Raw genomic sequence first — 25877 nt, 5'->3', positions numbered from 1 at the left:
ACACAAAAGTGAATCTCGACTTCACCCTGACCGCTGTGCATTAGCCAAACATGTCCATTCCACTGGTCCTCTCATGGACTATACTAACACTACAATTCTCCACCGTGAGAACAATAAATCTAAAAGAGAGTTCAATGAAATGTTTTATATTTTCCTTAACGATTGCTTCATCAATGTTAAGAGTGACATTAAGAATCTAAGCGATATATACCACTTCTTACTTAAATCAGATACCAAGAACAATATAACATCACAGATAACTAACTTGACTGATATATCCATTAACAACTAACCTACTTTAATAATTAATTTTCATTAACTAAAAAAGATAACATTCCCTTGCTTTTCTTAGATACATCTCAATAAGATATTATTATAATAATACATGAACAATATAATATAATTAAAAAAGAAAATCTAAAATAATATTTCCCTATACTGGGATTTAATTTCATTCGGTTTTACCAATGAACCTTAACGACATAAAGATTCAAAAGAACTACTTGAATAGTCAGCACATGCGTTCTGGTTAAAACAGAACCTCACATTTAAGCTTTCTAACAATCAAAATTTAGTTATTGCCGACAATTCAAAGAATTACCTTCTTTTAAATGTAGTTACATTGGGTTTTTCGATTAACCTTGGGTAAACCTTTGGGTTTTAAGTTCAAAGCTACCATACATTTCCAACGTTAAAAAAAAACTTTTTTTGCACATAGTAACAAAAAACACCACCATGTTGTTACTAGCAAAGTTTTTTAACATTCTAACTCTACAATTCTAAGTTACGGTAAGATCAATAATGTTTTTAATAGATAATATGTGGTAGCTAATTATAATTTATTCTCTTTCAGCCCTGAAGAAGCCAAATTAATTCTCTTTGGCGAAAACGTTCGGAGAAACAATTGATACTCATTAGAGTCTTTCTTGCAGATTTCCCCAATATTTAAGAGTTTACTATTTAACTTATCTCACCGATCATTAATAATTGACATTCCATTGAGATAAAAACTGAATTCATCCACTCTTTAAATTAGCTTTCAAATAAAGAAGTTATCATCCATAATTTAGAATATGGAATAAATTTTTTTCTCACAAGACAGACCAAAATAAAAAGTTACGGAACGAACAGCTGTTACTGAATTCCTTTTCTATTCCTTTCATATGCTACTGAGTTCCATTTTAAATTAGCTTTTCAGTATGTCACACTACTTTATCTAGTTAAATTGTACTAGTGATAGAACCAGCGGAAATGTGTTTTGAAAATGTTTCGTTTTCAGTGTGACACCCTGTATTACATAAATACTAAAAAATCATCCATCGTAATTGCAAAATATTACTAATATAATCTTCTCTCTGACATACGTATTTTACCTTCATTCAACATAATTGACTCTGCATAAAAGAAAACATACATTTTTGTCAACATCCGTGAACATGTAATTTGTCACTGCATCAATATTGGCCATCTTCAATGCCGCTCTGTTCATAAAAAATGCTGAACGAATTGTCTCGAATGGGTTAGATTTTGCTCTGGCTTGGCACAGTTCAATAATGTCCATTTCATCAAATATATCCTAAAACATGTTTAAAGATACAAGTTAGTGTTTAAATAATATATTTTAAGGTGAATCAAATATGAACCGGACTTTTCTTTTTAACGCTCTCTAGAAGAAATGAGTAACTTGATATATGTTGGGTGGGAATGTTAAAGTGGAGAAAAGTAAACCGATTTGGCTCGCCAGAGTAGATTGGCTGTTAGTAGAAACATGTTTGAGCAAGAGGTGCACACGTCTGTAGAGTAACGCATTATTATTAATTTTTTTTTCCCTTGAGGACGTACGTCGACTAACTACACATTTCGATAAAAAACGATTTCAAGAACAAAGTCTATGATTGGCACAAAATATTTTTGGATAGCTTAGAGTGTGCAAAATTATACCACCGCCTTACAGTATTGAAAATTTACTGAACACATCGGAATATCTTGGGCGTGCTCAATCAATCATTTCAGATGATTTGGGTTACCAAAAAGTGTCTGCAAGGTGGGTTCCCCGTCTATTGACGAGCGATTAGAAAACAAACTGTATTGCTGTGTGTGAAAGACTGTTTGCACGATATCGAACAGATGGGGATGATTTCTTTAGGTACATTGTCACATGTGAGCGGAAAGCCAAGACCCATCTTTCTACTTGGAAAGTTCTTGTAACGATTTTTTTTGGAATTGAAGATATTGCTGGTTTACTTTCTCCATGAACTACAAACAGTTAATGTTGTGTACTACTGCCAACTACTTGAACATCCGCCCTACAGTCCCGATCTCTCGCATATGTTTAGGTCACTCAAAGAAGAACTGGAAGCTCATCACTTTGACGATGATGGTGTCAACATGTTCGTACGCAATTGGTAAATTCCGATTCGGTGAAAAAAATATGTGAATACAAGGACAGATTATATAGAAAAATAAGATATATTCAAAATTTTATTTACTATTGCAATAAATGTTCTAAAACAATAATCCAGTTAATATTTGATTTACCCCCATATAATAAACAGAAAATAAGTACAGAGAGAAATTAGAAACATGAACCAAAAAATGTATTTGACATAAATTTGGTCTTCAGTTGAAACAATATGCTCTCTAAGAAAGCAATTGACAACAACTACCTTTTGAACAAAATAACTACTAGTCTCTATCAGGATTAGTAGCAATATCCCCCCTATTTTTGTATAATGGTGAAGAAAACATATTTTCAAACTATATTCATATTTTAAAAAAAGTACTTATATCGAGCTAAAATGAACAATTATGTTCTGAAGCTATTTTCTTGTGGCATTTTAATGCAATTTACTATTTTAATTGGGAATAACCTAAAATTATACTTTAAAGTAAGTTTATTTTGATTTCTATTTCCACTTAGGAAATCGTTCTCAAAATACTAAGAGGAAATTTAAACGTCAAAATAAAAAATAAACTTATTGTAACGAAATAGCCTTCATGTAACGGTTGCATCTCGAGATGAGATGAACTGTGTTTCAGAATGTTCATGATCTAACGACCGGCGGACAGATCCGAGGCGCTAATGGAAGCGAAATAGAGATGGACTATTCCAGATTATTCTAGTATATAATAACTTGTATATATAAGCAGCGCTGATATTAGTTAGTTCGTTGATAAGATAATATCGTGTTGTAAACTTATAAATAAATATATTTATATAAATTAGAACCGCTCGTTTTATTGAAACATTATTACATTACATTATTACGCTACATTATTTTAAATTAAAATTGTGGCTTATTTCCAATAAAATAGTAAAATGAACAATATTGTAGATATTTGCTTCTAAAGTAAATATCATTTTTTTATAAATTAGGAATTGTGGTGTTATTTGCCTTTCGAAATTTTGCTAAACAGATAATTATATCCCTTAATCTGTACTCTTGAGGCATTAGTAGGGGAATCAGCCCAACAGTGAGACAGGTCCTACAGTGAGACACTGTTTCTTCCCCACTTATCACGCGACCGACTAGGTTTTCCATTGATGAGCAGAAACCTTACATATCAACAAGTAATCGCCGACAGTGTTGAACACGCGGCTGGCAGAGATGCACGCGCTGTTTAAATTAATTTAATTTCCATGTGCGTAAGTAAATATTTTCAAGTTTTGTCAGTTAGTGTTTTCGGAAGTAAAAGAAAGTATTTTGGTGACCTGCCTAGGTTAAAGGTAAGTGTTTTTTATGTAGATTACAAGAGTGGAATCATTTTGTCTCTATAAATTTTATTGAATAAGTGAGGTTACAAAATGGCTGCCGACTACACGTGCCAAAAGTGAGACAGTGTCTCACTGTTGGGCAAATGTGATCAAATATTTTTTTGCAGGCTAATTATGGATACAAAGAAAAGAAAAATTGGAAATTGCGCAGAGGAAACAATGAGAGAAGCAGTAAGTCTGGTCAGAGAAGGAGGATCTTTGAGGTGAGGTCCAGATTACCTTATGTATATTCTTGTGTTGAAAATAGATGCTAGCGATGTTTAGTGCTGCTGCTAAGTGTAACAGTTGTAATCGATTATCTCTACTGACGTTGTGTAGGCTATGCCTTTCTATGGTGGGGATAAAAACTCGCTGTCGTCTTATTCTTGCATTCATGTCACCTAACACAATGTGTCATTTCTTGGACACCTTCTATAGGCTTGCTCTAGGTCTTCAAATAACTGTTCTTTTATTTGTTCTGGTTTGTCAGCATGTGCATTAATCAAACTGTAATTAAATAATTTTCATTTTAAGCCCAAATAACATATTCTTTGGATGTAGGCTTTAAAGTTAATATATAATATTAGTTAATATAAGGCCTTTTGTTCTTTGATTTACAATAAATCTTGCTCCGTCTGTGTTGATTTTCATTGCAGCTATAATATATGGAAGGGGCTCTCACTCGTATTTTCTGCAGTGCTAAACCTTATACCTGAAAGATATTGGCTAGATATGTTGAGAAAGCCAGAGACGTTGACGACATTAGTAACGACCAACTACAGTATTAATAAAGTATTTACGTCAGCAGAAGAAGATTCCCTAGAAAACTATATCATAAGCTGCTACGCATGTTTTATGGGTTGTCTGTTGACGATTGTAGAAAACTTGCCTATGAAATGGCAATCGAAAATAAAAAGAAAATTCCTGTCAAATGGCATGAAAGAAAAATAGCAGGGCTGAAATGGATGAGAGGTTTTCGCCAAAGACATATTCGACTGTCGCTTCTTCGCCCCGAAGAATGTAGTTTATTCCGTGCGACGTCATTTAATAGACATAATGTATCAATTTTTTACCAAAATTTGAAGAATATATATTCACGAACTGATGCGTTTACTGACGGAAGAAGAATCTACAATTTGGATGAGACTGCGACTACGACGGTTCAAAAATCAGCAAAGGTTGTTGCTGAGAAAGGGCTGAAGCAAGTTAGCAAGGTAACAAGTGGGGAGAGAGGTACATTGGTTACCACTTGTTGCATCGTTAGTGCCACGGGACAATACCTACCACCAGCAATGGTTTTTCCTAGGCTGCATCTAAATGAGCATATGCTACGAGGCTCCCCATCAGGAACGTTGGGGCTTGCTGGTGGATGAATGATGATCTTTTTTTAGAAGTAATGAAGCATTTTATAAAATATTCTAACAGCTCTAAAGAAAATCCATCGCTTTTAATCTACGACAATCATGAAAGTCATCTTAGTATTCGTGTTCTTAATTTGGCCAAAGACAACGGAGTATCAATTCTAACATTTCCTACTCATTCCACAAATAAGATGCAACCACTAGATGTGGGGGTATTGAAAGCATTCTCAACATATTATAATGCATCTGTAGATACCTGGATGATGCAACATCCAGGTAAGCCTTTCACCATATATGAGGTAGCTGAGTGCGTCGGCTTTGCTCATGAAAAAGCTCTCACACCGAGCAATATTATAAATGCATTCAAAAAGTGTGGTATATATCCATACGATGCCAATGTCTTCACAGATATAGACTTTCTACCAAGCGCTGTTACCGTTTGCGACTTAAAAGATGATGTAAGCCAAAAAAAGTCCTTCGATCTACCAAGTACATCAACATCAACAGAACGATAAAAATGGTAAGACTGTCACAGATGTTTTTAAAAGCACAGAAGAATTTAAGAGCTTTCCAAAAGCAGAAGAACGCAAAACGAAAAATACGCGAAGAACGGGCAAAAGTATTATAGCTACAGACACACCCGAAAAAGATTCCATAGAAGAACGAAGCATTACGAAGAAAAGAAAAATTGATAAAATCGAAGTGAAAAAAGCAGAAAATGTCAAGAAACAAATATTTGAAGATAGTTTTGAAAGCTCAGAGGTGGAACTTGAACTTGGTTCATCCTCAGGGGATGACTGCTACTATACAATAAATCCAGATGGTTTTAAGGAGCTTCATAGAAAGCCCATAGAAAATGATTTTGTGCTCCTGGAATTTCCTGGAACATTGGAGAAGAAGGTGTATTATGTTGGAAAAGTCCTGAAAATAAATAAGTCAGAAGAGTATGAAATTTCGTATCTTAGAAAACAAACGAAAGGCACCAGCAAAATTGTATTTCCCAATATTTCAGATGAAGCTATTGTTGCTTTAAAAGATATCAAGCTCATCATGCCACCCCCAATTCCTTGTGGGCACACTAGCCGACAGATGGCTTCTTTTAAGTTTGAGATAGATTTTGGATTAATGGACATTAGGTAGATACATACCTAGATATTATATTTTTATGTTTACTCATTTTCTTATGTTCTGTATCTTTTTTTGTTTATTTTGGAAGTGTCTTTTGTGTTCAATAAATATGATTTATAAACTATGTTCGCAACAATCAGTATCAAAATTATGTTATGAGAATAATATATTAATCTTAATAATAATATTGTTATGATAAATATTATGAGTCATAACTTTAAACATATTATTTCTAACCCATTCGTCTTTTCTAGATCATAAATATACCTGCCGGCAGAAATTTCTAGAGCAATGGGTCCCTCTACGATATAAAAAACCTGCTTTTGATGGAATTCCTTCGATGGAAGGTCATCGATTCTTCGCCGTAATTCCAGAACTAACGGTTATTTATATATACGGTACATTTTATTTAAAGGGACAGTTAGTTTTGAACATGGCGTCGAGTTTCGAATTGTAACGCGTATTGTAATAAATGTAAATAAATTATATAATTGTGTGAAATAAATTAGTTATATTGTACAAATAAAGACTTTAAATAAACTTGTAAGTGTTATAAATGTAGAACCTTTCATAATAAATGAAGACAATAAATTAGATTAATAAAAATACAACAATATCCTCAATAAACTTTTTCAAAACACAACAGCCTAAATAAGATTTTTTAACATGCTAGATTATATATTTTCATTTATTTTCCCTGACTCACTGTTAGATTTAAAGTGTCTCACTGTAAGGCATATGTGTCCTACAGTTAGACAAATTTTTTCATTTTGGATGGATAAAAACAAAATTACACTAAAATAAAAAAAAACTGTCTCACCGTTGGGATGGCTCCCTTATTGAACAAGTAATGGAAATAAAATACCTGGGAATTACACTGTCTAGCTATGGAAACCTGGACAAAGAAGTGAGAGATCAAGTACAAAAAGCAAATAGACTGGCAGGATGCCTTAACAACACTATATGGCGAAACAGACACATTAACACTGAGATGAAGTCAAGAATTTATAAAGCCAGTGTAAGACCAATAATGGCATATGCCTCAGAAATAAGACCCGACACAGCCACAACGCAAAGACTACTGGAAACTGCAGAGATGAAAGTACTGAGAACAATTACGGGAAATACGCTGAGAGACCGAAAGAGAAGTGAAGACATTAGAACAAAATGTAACGTACAGTGTATAAATAAATGGACACAAAATAGAAAAAAAGAATGGAATAACCACATAAGCAGAATGGAGGAGACCCGTGTCGACAAAATAACAAGAAATAAGTCACCAATCGCCAGAAAAAGTGTCGGACGACCACGCAAAAGATGGAGTGACAACCTTCCATAGAGGTATTAATCCGCCAATGAACAAGCAGAATGGCTTGTAAAGATGAGGAAGAAGAAGAAAAATCTGTACTCTTAATTAAATTTAGAATAATAATTAGAGCAAACATTAAACTAAATACTTATGGCATTCATTTCTTAGGGCAGCAATTGATTCAATGCAATATAAATAAAAAAAAATAATTTTTGACAGAACGATTTCCGAAGAGGAAATCGAAACGTTAAATAAACTTAATTTTAAAGTAAAATTGTGGCTTATTCGCAACAAAAATAGTAAATTTCATTAAGATGCCACAAGAAAATAGCTTCAGAAAAATACAAATTATTATAATTAAAAAATTACAATCAATTTTCAATTCAATTGTAAGACAAAAAATTTCTATACTCAATAATGTATATTCATGTTAAAAATATAAAATCTTACACAGGTCAAATATGTACACAACTTCAATTAAAATTAAAATTATCCAGATATTCATGAATTGTATAAAAGGAATTTTTTATCAATTTTTTTTAAATTTTATTTTCAAATTCCTTGATAAATGGAAATGCATAAAATGCAAATTTTTGATATTCTCAAGCAAAACATTAAAACATTTTATTGTCCAATATCATGGTCCATTTTGACACCTTTTACCAGCAGGGACCCTCACTGCCTTTCTGCAGACCAGATACTTTGTGAGTGTCAGCTGCATGACCCCAGACAAATATACAGTAGGGAAGATGTGAGTGAAATATGGAGTGATACGTAGTACATATGAACTGCTAACTGCAAAAAATGGACTTCCAACAAATTTTCATAAATTCACTTTTTATTATTGCGTTCTTTACACGTAAACACATCGTTTTAAACAAACAGGGGACTTCTGTCTCTATTCTAAGTATATTAAAAATGGCGGCTAAAATTTCTCTAACTGGAAAAAGGGGACTTTTACAGCAGAAGTTTCCTTTTTGCAGTCAACACATAGCCGGCAGTGTGGGGCTGCGCTCGTGTCGGCGCATGTTTTTTCTTCAATACCAGCACGAATACCAGTAGACAACAGCGGTGTCCACGGTAGTTCGACTTCAATTGTTTATGAGAGAGGTTTTGTTGTATAATATCTCTAACTTTGTTTGCAATGGCTCGTAGCAATGCTAGTAGTGATAGTGATTCAGATACATCTTGCATAAGAAAAAAGGGTGTTGTGAATTCTTATAAATATGCACGAAATAAATATCGTGATGCAAGAGTTAGCGGCGTTTCTTTTGTCAATGCAGCAGAAAGGAGATACTAGCTCGTGTTCCCGCCTTAGAATGTGGGTAAGTAGCAGTTTCAGCCATATTACTCTTCAATTTATTGTACTTTTATTTTGTAACTTAATGTAATAATCATTCACATTGCATTTTGCTGACATTCTAATACAATTTACTAAGATTATTTAAGTTATTTTAATCTGTCAATTATTTTCAGTTGTTTTAATATCTGCCTCATTTGTTTCAGATGCAAGTTGAAGTCTTTGTCTCACTGGAATGCCGATGAGAAGACCACACTTCTCTCCACATTCAACAACTTATCCAATAAAGATGAATAAGATGTATTCTTGCAAGGCCTTATGGATTGTGCTGTCCAAAAGTAGCAGTTATAATAAAACTGAAATACTTTCGGAAGTACATAAACACATTGCTTCGTACCCCACTAAAACAGCTCATTATACTTCTCACGAAATGCAATATCTTGATTCCACACTTAATGTGCAGAAAATGTACGACATGTACAAAGTTAAACACGCTGATCATAAAATTAGTTACGAATCTTTTTGGAGATACTTAAAGAAAATTTTGATCTCAAATTCGGACAACCTCAGCAGGACACATGTGTAACTTGTGAAGAGTTATCACTAAAAATCAAAAATAAATTTTTAAATGGCAGCGCAAAAAGAGTCGCTGTTGCTAGTTCATAAGCGAAAGAGCAAAAATTTTTATAATTACCTCAGAGTAGAACGGGAGGATAAAGACCAAACAACTGCCGCAATTGCAATAGATTTCATGGCCAATATATCTTTACCTATTATACTTATCTGTGCAAGATTTCTATTACAGAAAATTGACAGTTAGTGTTTTCGGAATTTGAAAGATGGAACGATGGTCTTTTACCACGAAGGAGAGGGTGACAAAGGTCTGAACAAGGTTTTAAGTCTATTGAGTAATTATATTCAGACATACATTTTATGTGACCTCACTTACATGCATTACATGCCTGTGATCGAGATTTTGCCCTGATCAAGTGAAAACTAATAGAAATTGTATCTGATAGAATAAATTCCTAATGTGATAATGAGTGCTTCTAAAAACCCGCCAAAATTTCGAGTACCACTACTGAGACAAAATGCTTTTCTCGACTTCAGTAATTGGTGGCCACGTTATTATAAAAAAACGTGTCTTAGTAACTCATCCTGTAGAATAAGAGTTCCCAAAGAAAGAAAAATAAGATTTCAAATTTCAACCTACCATCACATGAAATGCGATAGAGCGGAACCTGGCATCCTCACATGCAGTGAGTGTCATATCTGAGAAGTTTAACGTTCACCGAAAAAGTAATAGTTTTGCCTTCAACGCGAGCTTACTCTGAAGAACGCCCATTAATGGCATCCAAGGTTGAAGACATTAGAAAAATGCTAAGATTCATCGACGATGACAATATCCCATTTTGGAGGGAAATAACAGAATGGCTTTTACTTATAGAACTGGTACTTTATATTACTTTTTTATAATGACAAATAAACGTGTTTTCTGGCAAGTAGTGTTTATATTATTGAATTATTCCTCATAATTTTTATTTGTATTACAGTTAACTGCAAAAAGGGGACTTCTACACAACATTAAAATGTGAATATTATACAAATATAATTAAAATTATTTACCACTTATTTACATCATTGTATATAAAGTTATATTGAACAGATGTCCCCTTTTTGCAGTTAGCAGTTCATATAGTCTCCAGTGAGACGAATTTTGAAAAGTTTCTCAAAATAAAAACACTTGTATTTAAGTTTTTTGCTTAACTTTACTTAACTTGTATTAAGTTATTAATATGCGGGAAACACTGTAATTTTAGATTCAAAAGAACAACTAAAAACCCAATCTCGCCGACTCCATCATTCATATCACCCACATCTCTCATTGTGAAAATTACTTGTATAGTTTTATTGTATTGTATTGTATTATATATGCAAATCAAATTAATGAAAGAATGCGAATAATAGAACAAAATGATGATATCGAAGAGATGGTCAATGATATTAAAGGAACGATTCTGGCAGTAAACAGGGAAGTTAAAACACAGATCAGAAAGAGAAAGCATAACGAATGAATGACGGACGAAATTATGGATCTAATGGAAAAGCGAAGACAACATAAACAACAACGTAATCAAGTCAAATACAAACAGATACACAAAGAAATTCGCCAGAAGGTTAAGAAAGCAAAAGAACGTTGGATGGTGGAAAGGTGCAACGAAATAGAACAATTGCAGGAAAAAGGAGATAGTTTTGGACTACATAGGAAGATCAAAGAAATATCGAATATACACAAAAGCCACCACAGAACAAGAATACGCAACGACAGAAACGAATACATAGAGTCAGAAGAGGAGATAGCAATGGCGTGGAAAGAATACGCAGAAAGACTTTTTAATGACGAAAGACCAACACAACCAACGCGCAAACTTCCTTCCGAAAACTTATCAGGGCCATCAATAATACGAAGTGAAATAGAATATGCAGTTAGAACCACAAAGATGCATAAAGCATCTTTGTAGTTCAGAGTAAAGTCCAGATGAAATTAATATAAAAGCAATAAAACTAATAGACGAGGAGAATATCGAAATCTTGGTAAAGCTGTTCAATAGAATTTATGATACTGGTTACATTCCGCGAGAATGGCTGCAGTCATCCTTTGTGATGATCCCAAAAACAGCTAATGCCACAAAATGCAATGAACACCGCTTAATCAGTTTAATGAGTCACTTGCTGTAACTCTTCCTTAGGATATTACACTCAAGAATGTACAAGATACTAGAAGAACTTAGCGGGTCAACACTATTCGGTTTTAAGGGAGGACTAGGAACAAGAGAGGCAATTTTATGTTTGAACACCTTAATACAAAACTGTTTAGATCAACGAAAAGATGTCTACCTCACCTTCATCGACTACCAGAAGGTATTTGACAATGTTAAACATAATATCATGATGGAACCACTACATAGGGCCAACATTGACCAGAAGGAGATCAAAATTATTCAGAATCTATACTGGAACCAAATGGCAAAGGTGAGGATTGATCAAGACCAATATACGGATGAATTTGAAATCCGGAAAGGTATCCGCCAAGGCTGCATACTCTCTCCGATGCTTTTTAATTTATATGTTGAAAGTATATCTGCGGAAGCATTAGAAGACACGGAATTAGGCATTAAGGTGAACGGCATACCAATTAGCAACCTACGCTATGCGGACAATAGAGTGATTATAACTGATAATTTTGAAGATCAGCAGTTATTACTTGATAGGGTGAATAGCATAGGTAAAAAATATGGCCTCAAAATCAACATTTTGAAAACGAAATATATGGTCATTAGCAGAAACCCTCCAGAAAACCCGATAATATGCATAGGTGACGATCGCATAAAACGCGTGAAAACTTTTAAATACCTTGGCACCACAATCAATGACCAATCGGATCCACAACAAGAGATAAAAACCCGAATACAAATGGCAAGACAAGCTTTTGTGAAATTCAGACCGCTCCTATGTAATCAAAACCTAAATTTCGAAAAACGCTACAGAATGGTCAAGTGCTACATATGGTCCATCTTGCTTTATGGCATGGAAACGTGGACTTTGAAAAAAACATCTATCAACAAACTTGAAGCATTTGAAATGTGGTCATTGAGAAGAATGATGCGCATACCTTGGGTGGATAGAGTTCGAAACGATGACGTCCTTAAGAGAGCCGGCGTGGAAAGAGAACTGTTTGAATTAATTAAAAAACGCAAGATTGGTTACCTTTCGCACATATTGAGAGGAGCAAAATATGAAATACCACAGTTAATCCTACAAGGGAAGATCGAAGGTAGGAGAGGAGCCGGCCGCAAACAATTATCCTGGTTAAGGAATATTAAAGAATGGACAGGAATACACAATACAGGCGAGCTGTGTCACGCCGCCAAGAACAGAATTCTAGTAATGAGATAGTCGCCTACGCACTTTGGTGTATGACATGTTAAGAAGAAGAAGTTTTATTGTAGTTCTGAACTAGCCTATTTGCAGCAAACCGTTGCTCAGTCCTGTGCGTGCCACCATATAACTCTAGTACATCATCAATATTATCAGCTGCGAAGGCCACCATAGTGACATCTGCAAAGAGTGTATACTTTGCCTTATGTTCCATATTTGGAAGATCGTTAATGTAAATCGTTAATATAGATCGTTATAACACTCCACCGACCCTCAAAACCTGCACCCTATCTTTCAGATATGATTTTATGAGCTCAATACTCTCGGAAAAAAATCCTTATTCAAGTCACACAAAAGGACTGAGTTAAATTGAAGCTTATGAAATGACTATAATATACAATATTAGGTTTAAATACCTAAAATACTTTTTCACAAATTTCGAAATAATTGGCAGCAGTGAGACTCATCATCATCAGTGGCATTACAGCTCGTTATGAGCCAAAGCCTTCTTCGGAACAATCTTCCATTCGCCCCTGTCTCTGGCAACTCTTCTCCGTGCTTTAACTTCGATGGATTTTAGATCATCCTCTATGTTATCTTGATACCTAAGTTTTGGTCTTCCTCTGGCTCGTCTTCCCACTGGTCCTCTTCGGTCGAAAATTTTTCTGATCGTTGCATCTTCATCTCGCCTAATTACATGTCCTATCCATCGAAGGCGTGCTACTTTAATGCATTTTTCAACGTCCGGTTCCCCAAAACTTCTGTATAACTCAAAGTTGTAGCGCCTACGCCACAAACTCTGTTCTTGGACTCCTCCATATATTTTCCTTAGAATTTTTCTCTCGAAACGTTTAAGCAATTCTTGGCCGTTCTGTGTAAGTGACCACGTTTCTGATCCGTATGTTAACACTGGCCTTATTAGTGTTTTATATATGGTAACTTTAATTTTTCTGGGTAGTTTTGGGGCCATCTGTTTCCTCAAGCCATAATAGCACTTATTGGCAAGCACTATTCTTCTTTTAATTTCTTCGCTGACATTGTTGTCTTTGGTCAGCAACGAGCACAGGTAGACGAAGGTGTCCACACCTTCCAGTTCCAGATCGTCAATTAATAGTCTAGGAATCTGGTTGCCAGCAGTGAGACTGGCCGATAATTTTTTGGCAGGTTTGAGTCCCCTTTTTTGAAGATTAGACAAATTATTGCTTTTTTAAGGACAGATCAAAAAACATATTGTTTGATGCAGATATCAATTAGCTTAGTAAGTGGAATTATGATATTTTTTATTGTTTTGATCAACTTTACATTCATTCCAAGATTATCACGGCTGTTTTTATTTTTTAAACTAGCGGACCCGACAGTCTTCGTTCTGTCAAATAGATTTGGAATGTGGCACTTTATTTCTTTAATTCTCCTGAACAGAACCGTCACCATGATGATAGGGCGGTGTATGAGGGTCAGCTCGGGTGACCTAAGTATCTTCGCTTCCACAAACTTTGGCCACCCTTTTGGACCCACTAAAAACCCCGACTGGGATGTCTGCCAGAGGGCTTCAAACTAAGAGGGGAACTTAAGGTTCAAACCTGATTGAAAAATAATCTAAAGAGATAATGGGAACCTAAAAGTGACAAAAATTTATAAAGTGGGTGCTTCAATGACAAAACATAGAGATATGTAATAAAGAATAATGAAATAAAACGTATATAAATATTTTCAGTAATCACTTTATTGTAAATCAAGTGAATCATAATTATTAACAAAAATCTGTTTTATTTTTATTGTAGTGCCTTATGATATACAATGTTTTTTGTTTGATTACCTGGTGAATATACAAAGAAATCTGATGGTTTTCCAACACGGGAACAGGCAACATACAATTGACCATGTGGGAAACATGGGTCTGCTAGATTAATACCACAAACAATGATTGCCTCTGGGACTTATTTATGGTCCTAGCAAAAGCAAGCCGCACTGGAAACTGTAGTCGTTTAAATTCAAATGGTACATCGGTCGGAATCATTGGGATGCGTGGTATCAAAACGTCTTCTCCTTTATACTTTCCTTTCAGTATAATTGCTTCTATCACGTTGTTCAATAATTTTTTTTATCGCTAACCGTGTGCCGTTGCAAAGACGCGGTTGGTTGATATGTCTCAACATTATAACTATCGATCCAACCTTTAATTGAAGATTGTGAGGTGACAATCCTGGTAAATCCAGCAAGTTTAAAAATTCAGGCGGATAGTTGACGACATCATCTTGGTTAGTAGCCGAATCAACTGCTTTATTATATCCTCAATTCGCCTGTAATTTGTTCTTGAATTTTGAAATTTAATTCATTTAGGTACATATATGTTTTTTGCAGCTAATATAGCCCGTTCGCTGAAACAATCATGGTTTCTGTAATTTTGTTTCCAGATGTTTGAGGAACATCTGGAAACACCTTTTAAATAAGTTCATCTTTTGATCGAGTTAACTGACAAAAAATTTGAGGAAAGTTAATGCAACCAGTCAAGGTGTCTATAGGAATTTGCCATTACCAATGTCAATGAGTTGTTTAGATAATATGTCTCCAGATTGGTCATTTTACAACTCGAGATGCATATTCTTGCTTAAATGTAATACCTTGACGTGGTTCCACAAATTGGAGGACTTTAAACATGCATTGAGTTCATCAGCTGGCGTTGATCGTGGAATCACTGGCAATGTTTGACGAAAATCTCCTGCTAATAAAATCATTGCACCACCAAATGGGTTATGATTGCTCCGTAGATCTTGTAAGGTTCTATCTAAAGCCTCCAAAGATTTTTTATGTGCCATCGTGTATTCATCCCAAACAATCAATTCACATTGCTGCAAAACCTTTGCCATTGCAGAGTTCTTCGAAATGTTGCAGGTTGGAGTTTCGTTGCTTTGCATGTTTAATGGCAATTTTATTGCTGAATGGGCTGTTCGACCACCTTCAAGCAAAGTTGCTGCGATTCTCGACGAAGTGAGTGCAAGTGCAATTTTATTTTGTGAGCGAATTGTTGCTAATATCAATGAAATCAAAAAAGTTTTTCCTGTACCACCAGCTGCATCTAAGAAGTAAATCCCTCCTGTTTTATCATTTGTTACTTTCATAAGTGTATCAAATACATACTTCTGTTGTTCATTCAATATTGGAAAATTAGTTTGAATTAATTCTTTCAAAGTGTTGAGATCATACAGTTTTTCTCGGTGCAACTCTTGGATAAACGCCCCAAACGACGTCATTTGAAAGCATTTGTTATATTGTTGGATATTTGACAAAAATTGTATGGAATCTGGTCCTATTTCTGAAACAAATGAGTACAATGGCTCTGGTGGTGGATCAAATGGTATCAATTTTACTTTCCCATTTGCGCAACACAATCCATTGGCTTCATTTTTGTATTTCAATGCCTTACAATGAGAGCAAACCAAGTTCATATATCCAATAGTAACACATTGGTAGCTACTGTAGTCAATTTTCAAATCGTAATTGAAAGCAGCTCGATTCAAACTTGCGCGATTATTAATTAAATTAAATTATTATCGTGATATACGAATTCTTTCACGTTCATTTCGGTCGTCACGTTCTTGTGAAGTATGATTAGATCGTATGTGCAGTAATTAGTTTGGTTTGTAGCATTTCGGGTTCTTCTACCTAAATTGCTTCGTTTTATAGGAAGCATATCGAATATACTTAATAATTATTAATCACAGGTATTAAAACACTTTGCACAAAACACGATATAAAACATTCAATAAAAAATAAATCGAAGAAAACTGGGGAATTTGTTTCGTTTATGAAGTTGCCAAAAGAAAACTGAGTAGATAAGGTAACAGAAAATCCAAGAAAAACAACCAATGTGTATACACCAATGTACACCGGCAAATTGACAGGTTGTTGTTGTCTGTGGAATCTCTACTTTTTTGTTGTTGTTGTATGTGTATAGAGTATAGTAAATTAATAATAAATTAATTATTAAAGATAATAAACGCTTTTTAACGTGGTTTGTTTGAAAGATGCAACGACGTGAAAACTGATGCAATTTATGTCGCGTTCCGAAACTAAAACAAAAGAAAGAATATTGCGAGGCCAATAAAATCTATAGCTCTTACATTTTTTGACTTTTCAATTTGGTTGGGTTTACGATATTATCACTTTTGTGTGAACGCATTAGATACATACGTTTGATTGAATTTGAACTTTGTGCAGCGACAATAAAGTGCAAATTGACTCTTCGACATTAGGAACACACCTACATTGTTTAGACAACAGTGAGTGCTTGTAATTTAATATAAACTTTATTGAATAGCAATAAAGTTCAAATTGGCTCTACATTTAGTTAGAAAATATTTGTATGGGAAAAAGAAAAGGGCTGTTTTAGGGTTTTCCCGGAAATTATTCGAATTTTTCTCGCCGTAAAAACCATCCTTAGACTTCAAGGAACATTTTAAAAATAGAATTGTTAAGATTGGTCCATGCGTTGTTGAGTTATGCGCTTACCAACACCTTTTGCGATTAATTTTTATATTATAGATTATTGATAATATTTTGTACTATGTTGAAAGTGACTTCTGAGAAAGAAAATTTAATTAATATATTTTATATATATTATTTATACATATATCTGATTCAGATTTCAAACTGGGATATATTTGATAAAGTTGGATGCTATCTGTGAAAAGTAATCATTAAAAATATTTGGACTGATATTAGGAGATGGACTAATATTTTTTTTAACACCACGATGATCATTTACGATTTTCTACCTAGACTTTATTCCACATAGCTTTTAGGTCATTGTTAAACCAATTGATTTTATTAGTTTGATTGGCCCTTACCTTATACCTTTTCTCTGGGAAAGATTCCAAATAAGTTTCTTCAGTAATATTCATAAATCTGTTAAACTTCTAATTCACATCCATTTCTCTCACATTCACAAAGTTCCAACTTATTTTCGATATTCTATTATGAAACAAAAAGAAACCTCTCTGTGTAATTGGCCTAAAAGTAATTTTTTCTTCCCATTTACATACTTGATGCAATAAGAAACCAACCTCTTGTCCTTTGTGGCGAGAGAAACCCAGTTCACATACTCCTGTCATCTGACACTGTATCTCAGAATCCAGGAAAATGCTATCAAAGCAGTTTTCTCCTCAACTCAACAATTGCTTGATTTAAATTGTAACCTCCCAGTACATCTTGTACCCTAGTTGTATTGATGTCATTAGTACAAAATTTGACATTGAAGTCACCTGTCAAGACAATGAGTCTGCCCATACCAACACTTTCTAGAAGTCCATCTTAAGATGTTAAAAACGTGTCAAAAGGGTGAGATGGACTTGGACATAAACATATTATTACTTATAGTTACCTTCTTTAAAACAATTCTACAGTATTCAATACACTTTTCTAAGTTAAAATTCACATTACAATTAAACAGATTAGAATCCTTAGGTTGACATTTGTTTCATGGATGGTATGTGTGATTTTAAGGGCACCTTCCCTGGTTCCGCAGATCCAGAAAATGGTTAACAGTCTATCTCCGTCAGGCCATATTGCAGAACATAAATACCTAGATCAGCCTTCCATTGGGACTGCCAATTTGAATAAGCTACAATATTTGTCCTTTCTATTCATCTCTATAAATATGTATGATCAGTTTTTCTGACTGTTCCTTTGTCATCAACATGTAGAAATACATCCATGTTTCATTTACTTTTCTTTTTTTTTTAACGAAAAAAGGATTCTGAATGAATCCTTGGATGAACAATTGCAACATCCATTTTGTGGATAACTTTTTCATATCCAAATGTTTGTGTATGATGTTAGGTTAGGTTCAATACATAGACATATATTATCAATAAACTGCGATACAGGCCCATTCTCCCAGTGAGACAGAGAAAACTGACACAAAGCAGTCCCTGCATCTCTTTCTAATGGGCCGGGTTTATCATCCACGTGACCTAAATGACCCATGGGAAGATCACATAATCGATAAACATGGCCCACTAGAAAGAGATGCAGGAACTGCTTTGCATCAATTTTCTCTGTCGCACTGGTAGAACGGGTCTGCATTGCAACACTTAGTCTAATTGTATTATATGTCTATGGTTCAATATGAGTGGGCACTTAAACACCCTTGCACTTAACCTAAGCGTGCGTTCATAACGAGCGCCGACCCTCGCTCGGGCCATGGGATGGTATCATTTAATCGATTTTCGGTAAAATAAATGCATTACTTTAAATGGGAGCGTTCGCCGTCAGTGCTACGCTCTAGGCGAGGAGACGGTGCGATGGTCTCCGTTATGAACGCACCCTAAGAGGTGCATTGTGGCTCATCCCTAGGTTAAAGTTATCCTAGAGCCCAGCCTTTCTAACAAATTCTGTTAAGGCCTTTGTGACACTTCTACGAAGTAGTAGGATTCAAGTTGATAATGTTCAAATGTATTAAGCCTTATCCTATCCAACCTTGGGCAGTTCAACAGAAAGTGTTGTGCATCTCGTCTTCAGCCTGACAAAATCTACAATCTGCACTTTTTCTCATGATGTTATGTCGGTATGTACCATGATCTTATTATGGACTTTGTTAATGCTTTTTAAGGTAGTGGGAGTTTCTATGAGACCTGACTGTTCATTATCCAGCACACTCTAAAAACTACAAAAAAAATTCAGCTCTTCAAAGTAAATTGTTGTTATTGATGGTGCGCACTTGGTATAAACAACCTAGTTTTGATTTCTACATAGCTTTTTCCTTTCAAATAGGGGTACTCAATAACTTAAAGACATTTTATTTTTACTGTTTTTCAAAAAACTCAAAAGGTGTTCAAAAAACTAATTGTTGTCTATTTGTTAAAAAATTTAAGGCTGTCATTCTCACTCAACCCTATCTATAGAAGGCTAAATTAATATCAAACCACCCTCATATTTGAACACAATAAAATATTTTTTTGAACATACTTTTGCATTCACAACATTATTGAGAATTTCTCCATCACAAAATTCAGATTGGGTTTTAATATCTGTAATATGCTCTCCTTCTTTTATCCATGTGATCATTTCTTCCTCCGTATAATCTGCAGCTTCTTCATTTTTTAGCCAAATCAAATTTTCCTTTACATTCACCTCCTAGAAACATTTAAAAAAGGTATTTAAAAATATTTTATTTGGTTTATTGTATAGAATAAAGTAAATTTAAGGAGAAATATTCAAATGTCGATTTATTAAAAAAACCTTATTTCTAATATACTTCTATATATCACATGTAGGATGTATCGAAAGAAAAATACTAAGGCGAATCTATGACCCAGCTAGAAAAACGCTCCTTGATAGACCTGTTGGTCAAAGAAGAAGAGGAAGACCCAGAACAAGATTCCTAGATAATATAGATCAAGATATGAGAAATATGGAAATACATGCCTGGCGGAGGAAGGCGATGGATATTGACGACTGGAAAAAAATTCTTGGTGAGGCTAGGACCCACACAGTGTTGTAAAGCCAAAATGATGATGACTATATTTCAGATAAAGCTGTAAATAAATAATTACAGCTTAACAGATATGCACAAGGTGATTTGTGATGTTAATGGGCAATGAGGGACAATCCACTAACATTCTACAGGCTATAGACTAAATCTATTTTTTAAGGTAGTGATATAGATGTGTGCTGTAACATATAAGTCAATGAAAAATGAAGAAAAGTTGATGTGCACCAAATTTAACAAAGAATTTAAAGTTTATTATATTCTTGACAAACAATTCCCTATTAAAAAATGTCTATCATCTGAGTACACAAGTTAATACACTCTAATGATAACATATCTGTTGGTCCAGTGAATGAGTGGTTAAGTCGATTTTTTGCCAAAATTGGACAAAAAATGCACAAAAGAGGACATAGTGACTTCTCTGATGTTGTGAATAAGTAGGTAAGTTGTGAGCTGACTCTAGCCAAAGTTAGACATAATATGTGTGTTTTTGGCCATCTTTGAAATTTATGTACTATTTAGATTAAGTCGACTTACCTAATAACATATAAAATAATGTCTTAGAAAATAAATGGGTAAATTGACCTGACCAGTTATGACCAATAGTCGATTTCTGTGCTTAACAGGTTAACTCGAGTTGACCTTTTTTGGTCCACTGTGCATGACTGGTTAACTATACATCACATCAGTTATTACATCACGACATTTTCTGACTAATTTACGATCTAAAGCAGATACCTTTGGATAAGATGCAGCATAGTTTATACACTAGTCGTTAGATAGTGTTGCATGTACATTTATTGAATTACTAAAGAACAATATTCGGAGAAGTACACGAGCATATAAAGATATTATTATCGAGTTTATATTTAAAATTTACATTCATCTTATTTTTACTCTGTGACATAACATTATTTCTTCATAGTATTTCTGCATTGTGTTTAAAAGATGCATTCCTGTTCAATATTTTTAAGAGAATTAAAAGAAAAAGTTTTGCCAAAAAAGATTGGGCTGCCTGTTTTTGATTCAAACAAACTAAAGGACAATAATGATAGCGATTTAATGCAAGGTAAGGTACTTATTTGGATTTGTGCAAAACATTTTTAGAACAGATCTTTGTTTCAGATGTAGATGTTGCAAATACAACATCAGCTAGTAATATCGTTGCAGTTGATGTGTTGGAAGATTTCAGTTCAGATGATAGCATTGCTGATCCAACTTATTTACCACAGCCTGGATATTCAAGCTCGTCAGATGAAGGAACCTCCAACACTAAGCTGTGAAAAAACAAATCTGTGCCAAGAAGACAACAATGGAAGCAATTCATGTAACACTAAAGTTGTTGCGGTAAGAACTAATAATAATAAAAAAGATATTAAAAAAATGGGTACATTAAAATCATGTAAAATTAAATGCAATGACAGGATAACAGAAAATGATAAAAAAATTTGCTTCAAAAACTAGTGGAATTTAGGAAGTAGAAACAAGAGGGCCAGTTACGTTGGTTCTTTGGTAGGAATAAATGATAAAAAGACTAAAAAAATATTATTAATCCCAAAAAAGACAGGTAATGCAGTTGCTCGTACCATTTAATAATTGATAAACAAAAAGTAAAAGTATGCAGAGATTGTTTCCAAAAAATATTGGGTGAAACAAAAGGTTTTGTCCAATTAGTAATAGAAAAAAGACCAATTCTGCAAGTGGTATAATACAAAAAGACCAACGAGGTAGGGCCTCGCCTTCAAGTAAATGGAGCTTAAAAGATTTGCAGGATGTCAAGTCCCATATTTTGTCATTCTCCACTTACGAGAGCCACTATTGTCAAAATCGAATTAATAAAAAATTTTTACAGTCCAATTTGACTATTTCAAAAATGTTTGATTTGTATAAGGAACAACAAGCTTCTTCTGTTTGCGTAACTATTTACACTAAAATCTTTCGTGATTTAGGTTTAGCTTTTAAAAAACCAAAGCAAGGCACATGTCACAAATATGACAATTTTAATATACAAATTAAATTGTCCTCAGGAGAATCTAAAACCCAATTAATAGCTGAAAGTTAATGAGCAGAAAAGTAAAGACATGGCAATTGCCAAAGAAAATCAATCGAAAGGAGTTTACGCATTTGACTTGCAACAGTGCCTGCCTACCCTTTACCTTACAACCTCAGTTTCTTTCTACAAGAGGCAGCTGTGGAGCTTTAACCTCACAGTGCATGACATGGTAACAGACAAAGCAACTTGCTACTTGTGGGATGAAAACATATCTGGCAGGGGAGCCAATGAGATCGCCTCATGCCTTAATCATTTTTTAACACACTTGTCTTCTGAAAAAACGGAAGTAACATTTTATACCTATACGTGTGGTCGTCAGAATAAAAATAACGTTGTTGCATTGATGTTTATTAATTTTGTTAATCAAAAAGCAAACCTGAAGATCAACCACAAATTTTTGGTTAGTGGCCATTTGCATATGGAGTGTGATACTGACCACTCCATTATTCAAAGGGTGAAGAAAAAAACCAATTTAAAAATAAATCATCTTAACGACTGGGCACAGTTAATCATAATTGTTAAACAGAAAAATCCCTTTGAAATTGTGATGATGTTGAAAGAGAATTTCTTCGATTTCACTTCACTTGTAACAAAACATGGCCCTTACATTATTATAAAAATTGATAAAGATAACAGCTTCTGTGGAAACCTGTCCAATGGCTTCAATATGCTCAAAGCAGCGGCCAAATTTCATTTATTTGCTCATTAAAAGAAGATCTTTTCAAAACAATAAATTTTGCTCATAGAGGAAGTTCAACTATATTATTTAGTTTACCCAACATTAACAAGAAATCACTGCCGATAGCAACAGAAAAGAAAAAAAAATTATTGTCTTTATTGAATTTAATAGATCCTTCATTCCATTAACTTTATCAAAACCTGAAAATGAAAAACGGTGTCGCCAATGATCCTGACCTGGAAGAATTGGATCCTGACCAAGATACACAAAATAACTGGGTAAGTTTACGGTGAAGAAATGGTTAAGTCTCATATCTCATTATCCAAATCACTTACTAGTTACAGAATGAGACCAATAATATGTTTGTATTCAATCTTAATTTTTTGTAAAGTTGATATAAAATTGATTTATGACATGTCAAAACTTGTAAGTCATCTCCTGAAAACTATGCAAAATTGACTTAAATACTTATTCACTGGAGTAACAAATATATGGTTAAACTTCAATTGGAACGTATTGGAACAATTATTACATTGGTGGTACAGGAATCAGTACAGAGTGCATAAATGCATATATTTGAAAACTGTCACTCAACAATCAAATTTAAATATTTTGAATGTTATTATAGTCTTTAAGTTAGTCTAAAGAGTGAATCATGTTTAAGTAGGAATAGAAGACATTTAGAAGCAGATTAATTTGTCCCAGCTTTATGTTTCTACCACCATGTTCTAGAAATTAACAGACATCTTTTATGGTGACTTTGGAGTGAATGACTGAAAACTGGAGGGAAATCCGTCATATCATCAAAACTGGCAAAATGTATAGGTATAACTTGACAGAACTAATGAAGGAATGTAACAGTTTAGTTTGCACATACATGAAGGTTAGTGACCAATTATTTCAAAATTTAATGACAATATAAAAAGGCACATAAATGTACAGGTAAATCAGTGTAGAGCAAATTCTAAGCAAGGCTGAACAGTGGTTCAGTGGAAATCGGTTGTTGCTTAATACTGATAAGACAGTTTTTGTCTACTTTAGAACCAGCCAGTCACGAGAGCAGTTTCCAGATACAATTAATTTCCTATCACAAAACACAGAACCTGCTAGATCAGTTAAATTTCTTGGTATTCATATTGACCAGAATCTGAATTGGGAGGAACAAATACAAAATACGACAAAAAAACTGAATAGAGCCTGCTACTCATTAAGGGTGTTAAAGAGCTATCTAGACCAGGGGATTTTACTATCAGTATATTATGCAAACTTTTATTCTATTATGCGATATGGGGTAATCTTCTGGGGTGCTGCAGTAGATAGCTCAACTGTCTTTATAGTCCAAAAAAAGGCAGTCCGTGTGATCTTAGGATTGAAGGCAGGAGAATCCTGTAGAGGCCGATTCAAATCACTCAATATACTCACTTTCTCAGCCATCTACATATTTGAATGTATTATGTTCCTTTTTAAAAATTTTTCTTTGTATTGGCACCTGCTTCCCAATCATGAATATAATACAAGAAGCCTTAATTTGAATTTGCCACTTCACAGATTGTCTATAACAGAGAGAAGTCCTTTGTATGCGTGTGTTAAATTTTATAATAGTCTACCATCTGACATTCAACAGGAAACGCACTATAGAGCTTTTAAAAGAAAGGTTTTTCAACACCTAGTTGACATTGAGCCCTACACTGTGGCGGAGTACCTGGCCTATCCTTCTCCTTGATCAGCATATTTAATTTGTAATGTTAATATATTTTAAATGTGTAATGTCAATATATATATATATATATATATATATATATATATATATATATATATATATATATATATATATATATATATATATATATATATATATATATATATATTTTAATCTGTAATGAATAATGTGACGTTATTTGCTCAATTATGTTTAAAAATTTATGCAAATAAAAATTTACTCTACTCTACTCTAAAAAAAATCCAGGAAGATTTACTTCGTAACTTTAGAAAAAGATGTTCTATTAATTTTTAACTGAAGCCAGCAATTTAAAATATAAACTGGCTAAAAGTTAGGACACAGACTATTCTAATTTAAAACAAACTCTACCTCAATTGAGAAATCCCAGGTTTTAAGTGTATCTTCAATACATTTTAATTTTAGTCCCAAACCTCTTTTACCATGTTGATAGTTTATATCTATAATTTTAGTAATTCCTTGTTCACTTTTACCTAAACCAGATCCTTGTTTGTACCCCATTTTTTGCTAAAACAACAAATTTTTAGATACTGAAATATAGTTTGTTTTGTGTGTTATATATTTTATAACTACTTTAAAAAACATATATTTTAGAACTGTACCATCATCCGTAAGGCTTTCCCATCGATATTCGGGTTTTTAGTTGTTTCTTCATTCTGAAAGACTTCAAATGGTTGACCATTGTCGTATATACTAAGATTTTGGTATTGCATATTTATATTTATGTCAGATTCTGAAAAATAATTATATCAGTAGAATAAAAAATACATAAGTAATAAGAATATTTTACCATTAACAGTTTCTGAAATCATTTTTATAATTTTTAAAATATATTAAATAAATAAAAAATTAAGGTTAACATCATGATAGACGTCAATGCTCAAGAGAAAGAAGAAGTAAACAAACGAAAAGGACATTGAACCATTAGAAATTTTAACCACAGAGCAACAGTGAACTTAATTTGTCCAAGATTTTTTATATTTTTACCTATCATTTAAGTAATTTAGTTTTATATCCACCTGGAAAATCTGGTTATCATTCATAAATAATACATGAGGCTTTTAAAGATGGCATTCTGACTGTGATATTAAAAGAATGACGTTTATTTTTATTTAATTTATTTTAGT

General features: G+C 33.7%; 2 protein-coding genes and 1 long non-coding RNA gene across 6 annotated transcripts in view; 2 read left to right on the top strand and 1 right to left on the bottom strand.

Annotated features, from left to right (window-relative positions):
* Positions 1–25852, bottom strand: part of Cmtr1 (Cap methyltransferase 1) — an 84397-nt gene extending 58545 nt beyond the window's left edge. The window contains exons 1-5 of one of the 2 annotated variants that reach the window (XM_072543760.1): positions 25738–25852; positions 25353–25483; positions 25102–25257; positions 19758–19925; positions 1415–1576 (exon numbers count right to left, since the gene is read on the bottom strand). In XM_072543760.1, coding sequence (XP_072399861.1) covers positions 1415–1576; positions 19758–19925; positions 25102–25257; positions 25353–25483; positions 25738–25744 — 624 coding nt within the window. In that variant the 5' untranslated portion in view covers positions 25745–25852. Of the gene's footprint in view, positions 1–1414; positions 1577–19757; positions 19926–25101; positions 25258–25352; positions 25484–25540; positions 25692–25737 lie in introns of those variants that run through there. The other variant, XM_072543759.1, reaches the window with a different exon arrangement.
* Positions 3604–6646, top strand: LOC140450098 (uncharacterized). Its single transcript, XR_011951958.1, has 3 exons — positions 3604–3727; positions 3883–3978; positions 6498–6646. It is a non-coding gene; the product is annotated as an uncharacterized lncRNA (long non-coding RNA).
* LOC140450239 (serine/threonine-protein phosphatase 4 regulatory subunit 4-like) overlaps positions 25767–25877 on the top strand; it is a 76247-nt gene continuing 76136 nt past the window's right edge. For 2 of the 3 annotated variants that reach the window (XM_072543754.1, XM_072543757.1), the window contains exon 1: positions 25768–25877. This exon is cut by the window's right edge and continues 98 nt beyond it. The gene's annotated coding sequence lies outside the window, so the exon portion shown is untranslated. The other variant, XM_072543755.1, reaches the window with a different exon arrangement.

The sequence above is a fragment of the Diabrotica undecimpunctata genome, chromosome 9 (assembly GCF_040954645.1).
Source record: "Diabrotica undecimpunctata isolate CICGRU chromosome 9, icDiaUnde3, whole genome shotgun sequence".
Taxonomy (NCBI): domain Eukaryota; kingdom Metazoa; phylum Arthropoda; class Insecta; order Coleoptera; family Chrysomelidae; genus Diabrotica; species Diabrotica undecimpunctata.
Note: the sequence above shows the minus strand (reverse complement) of the source record. Positions and strands in the feature narration are given on the sequence as shown.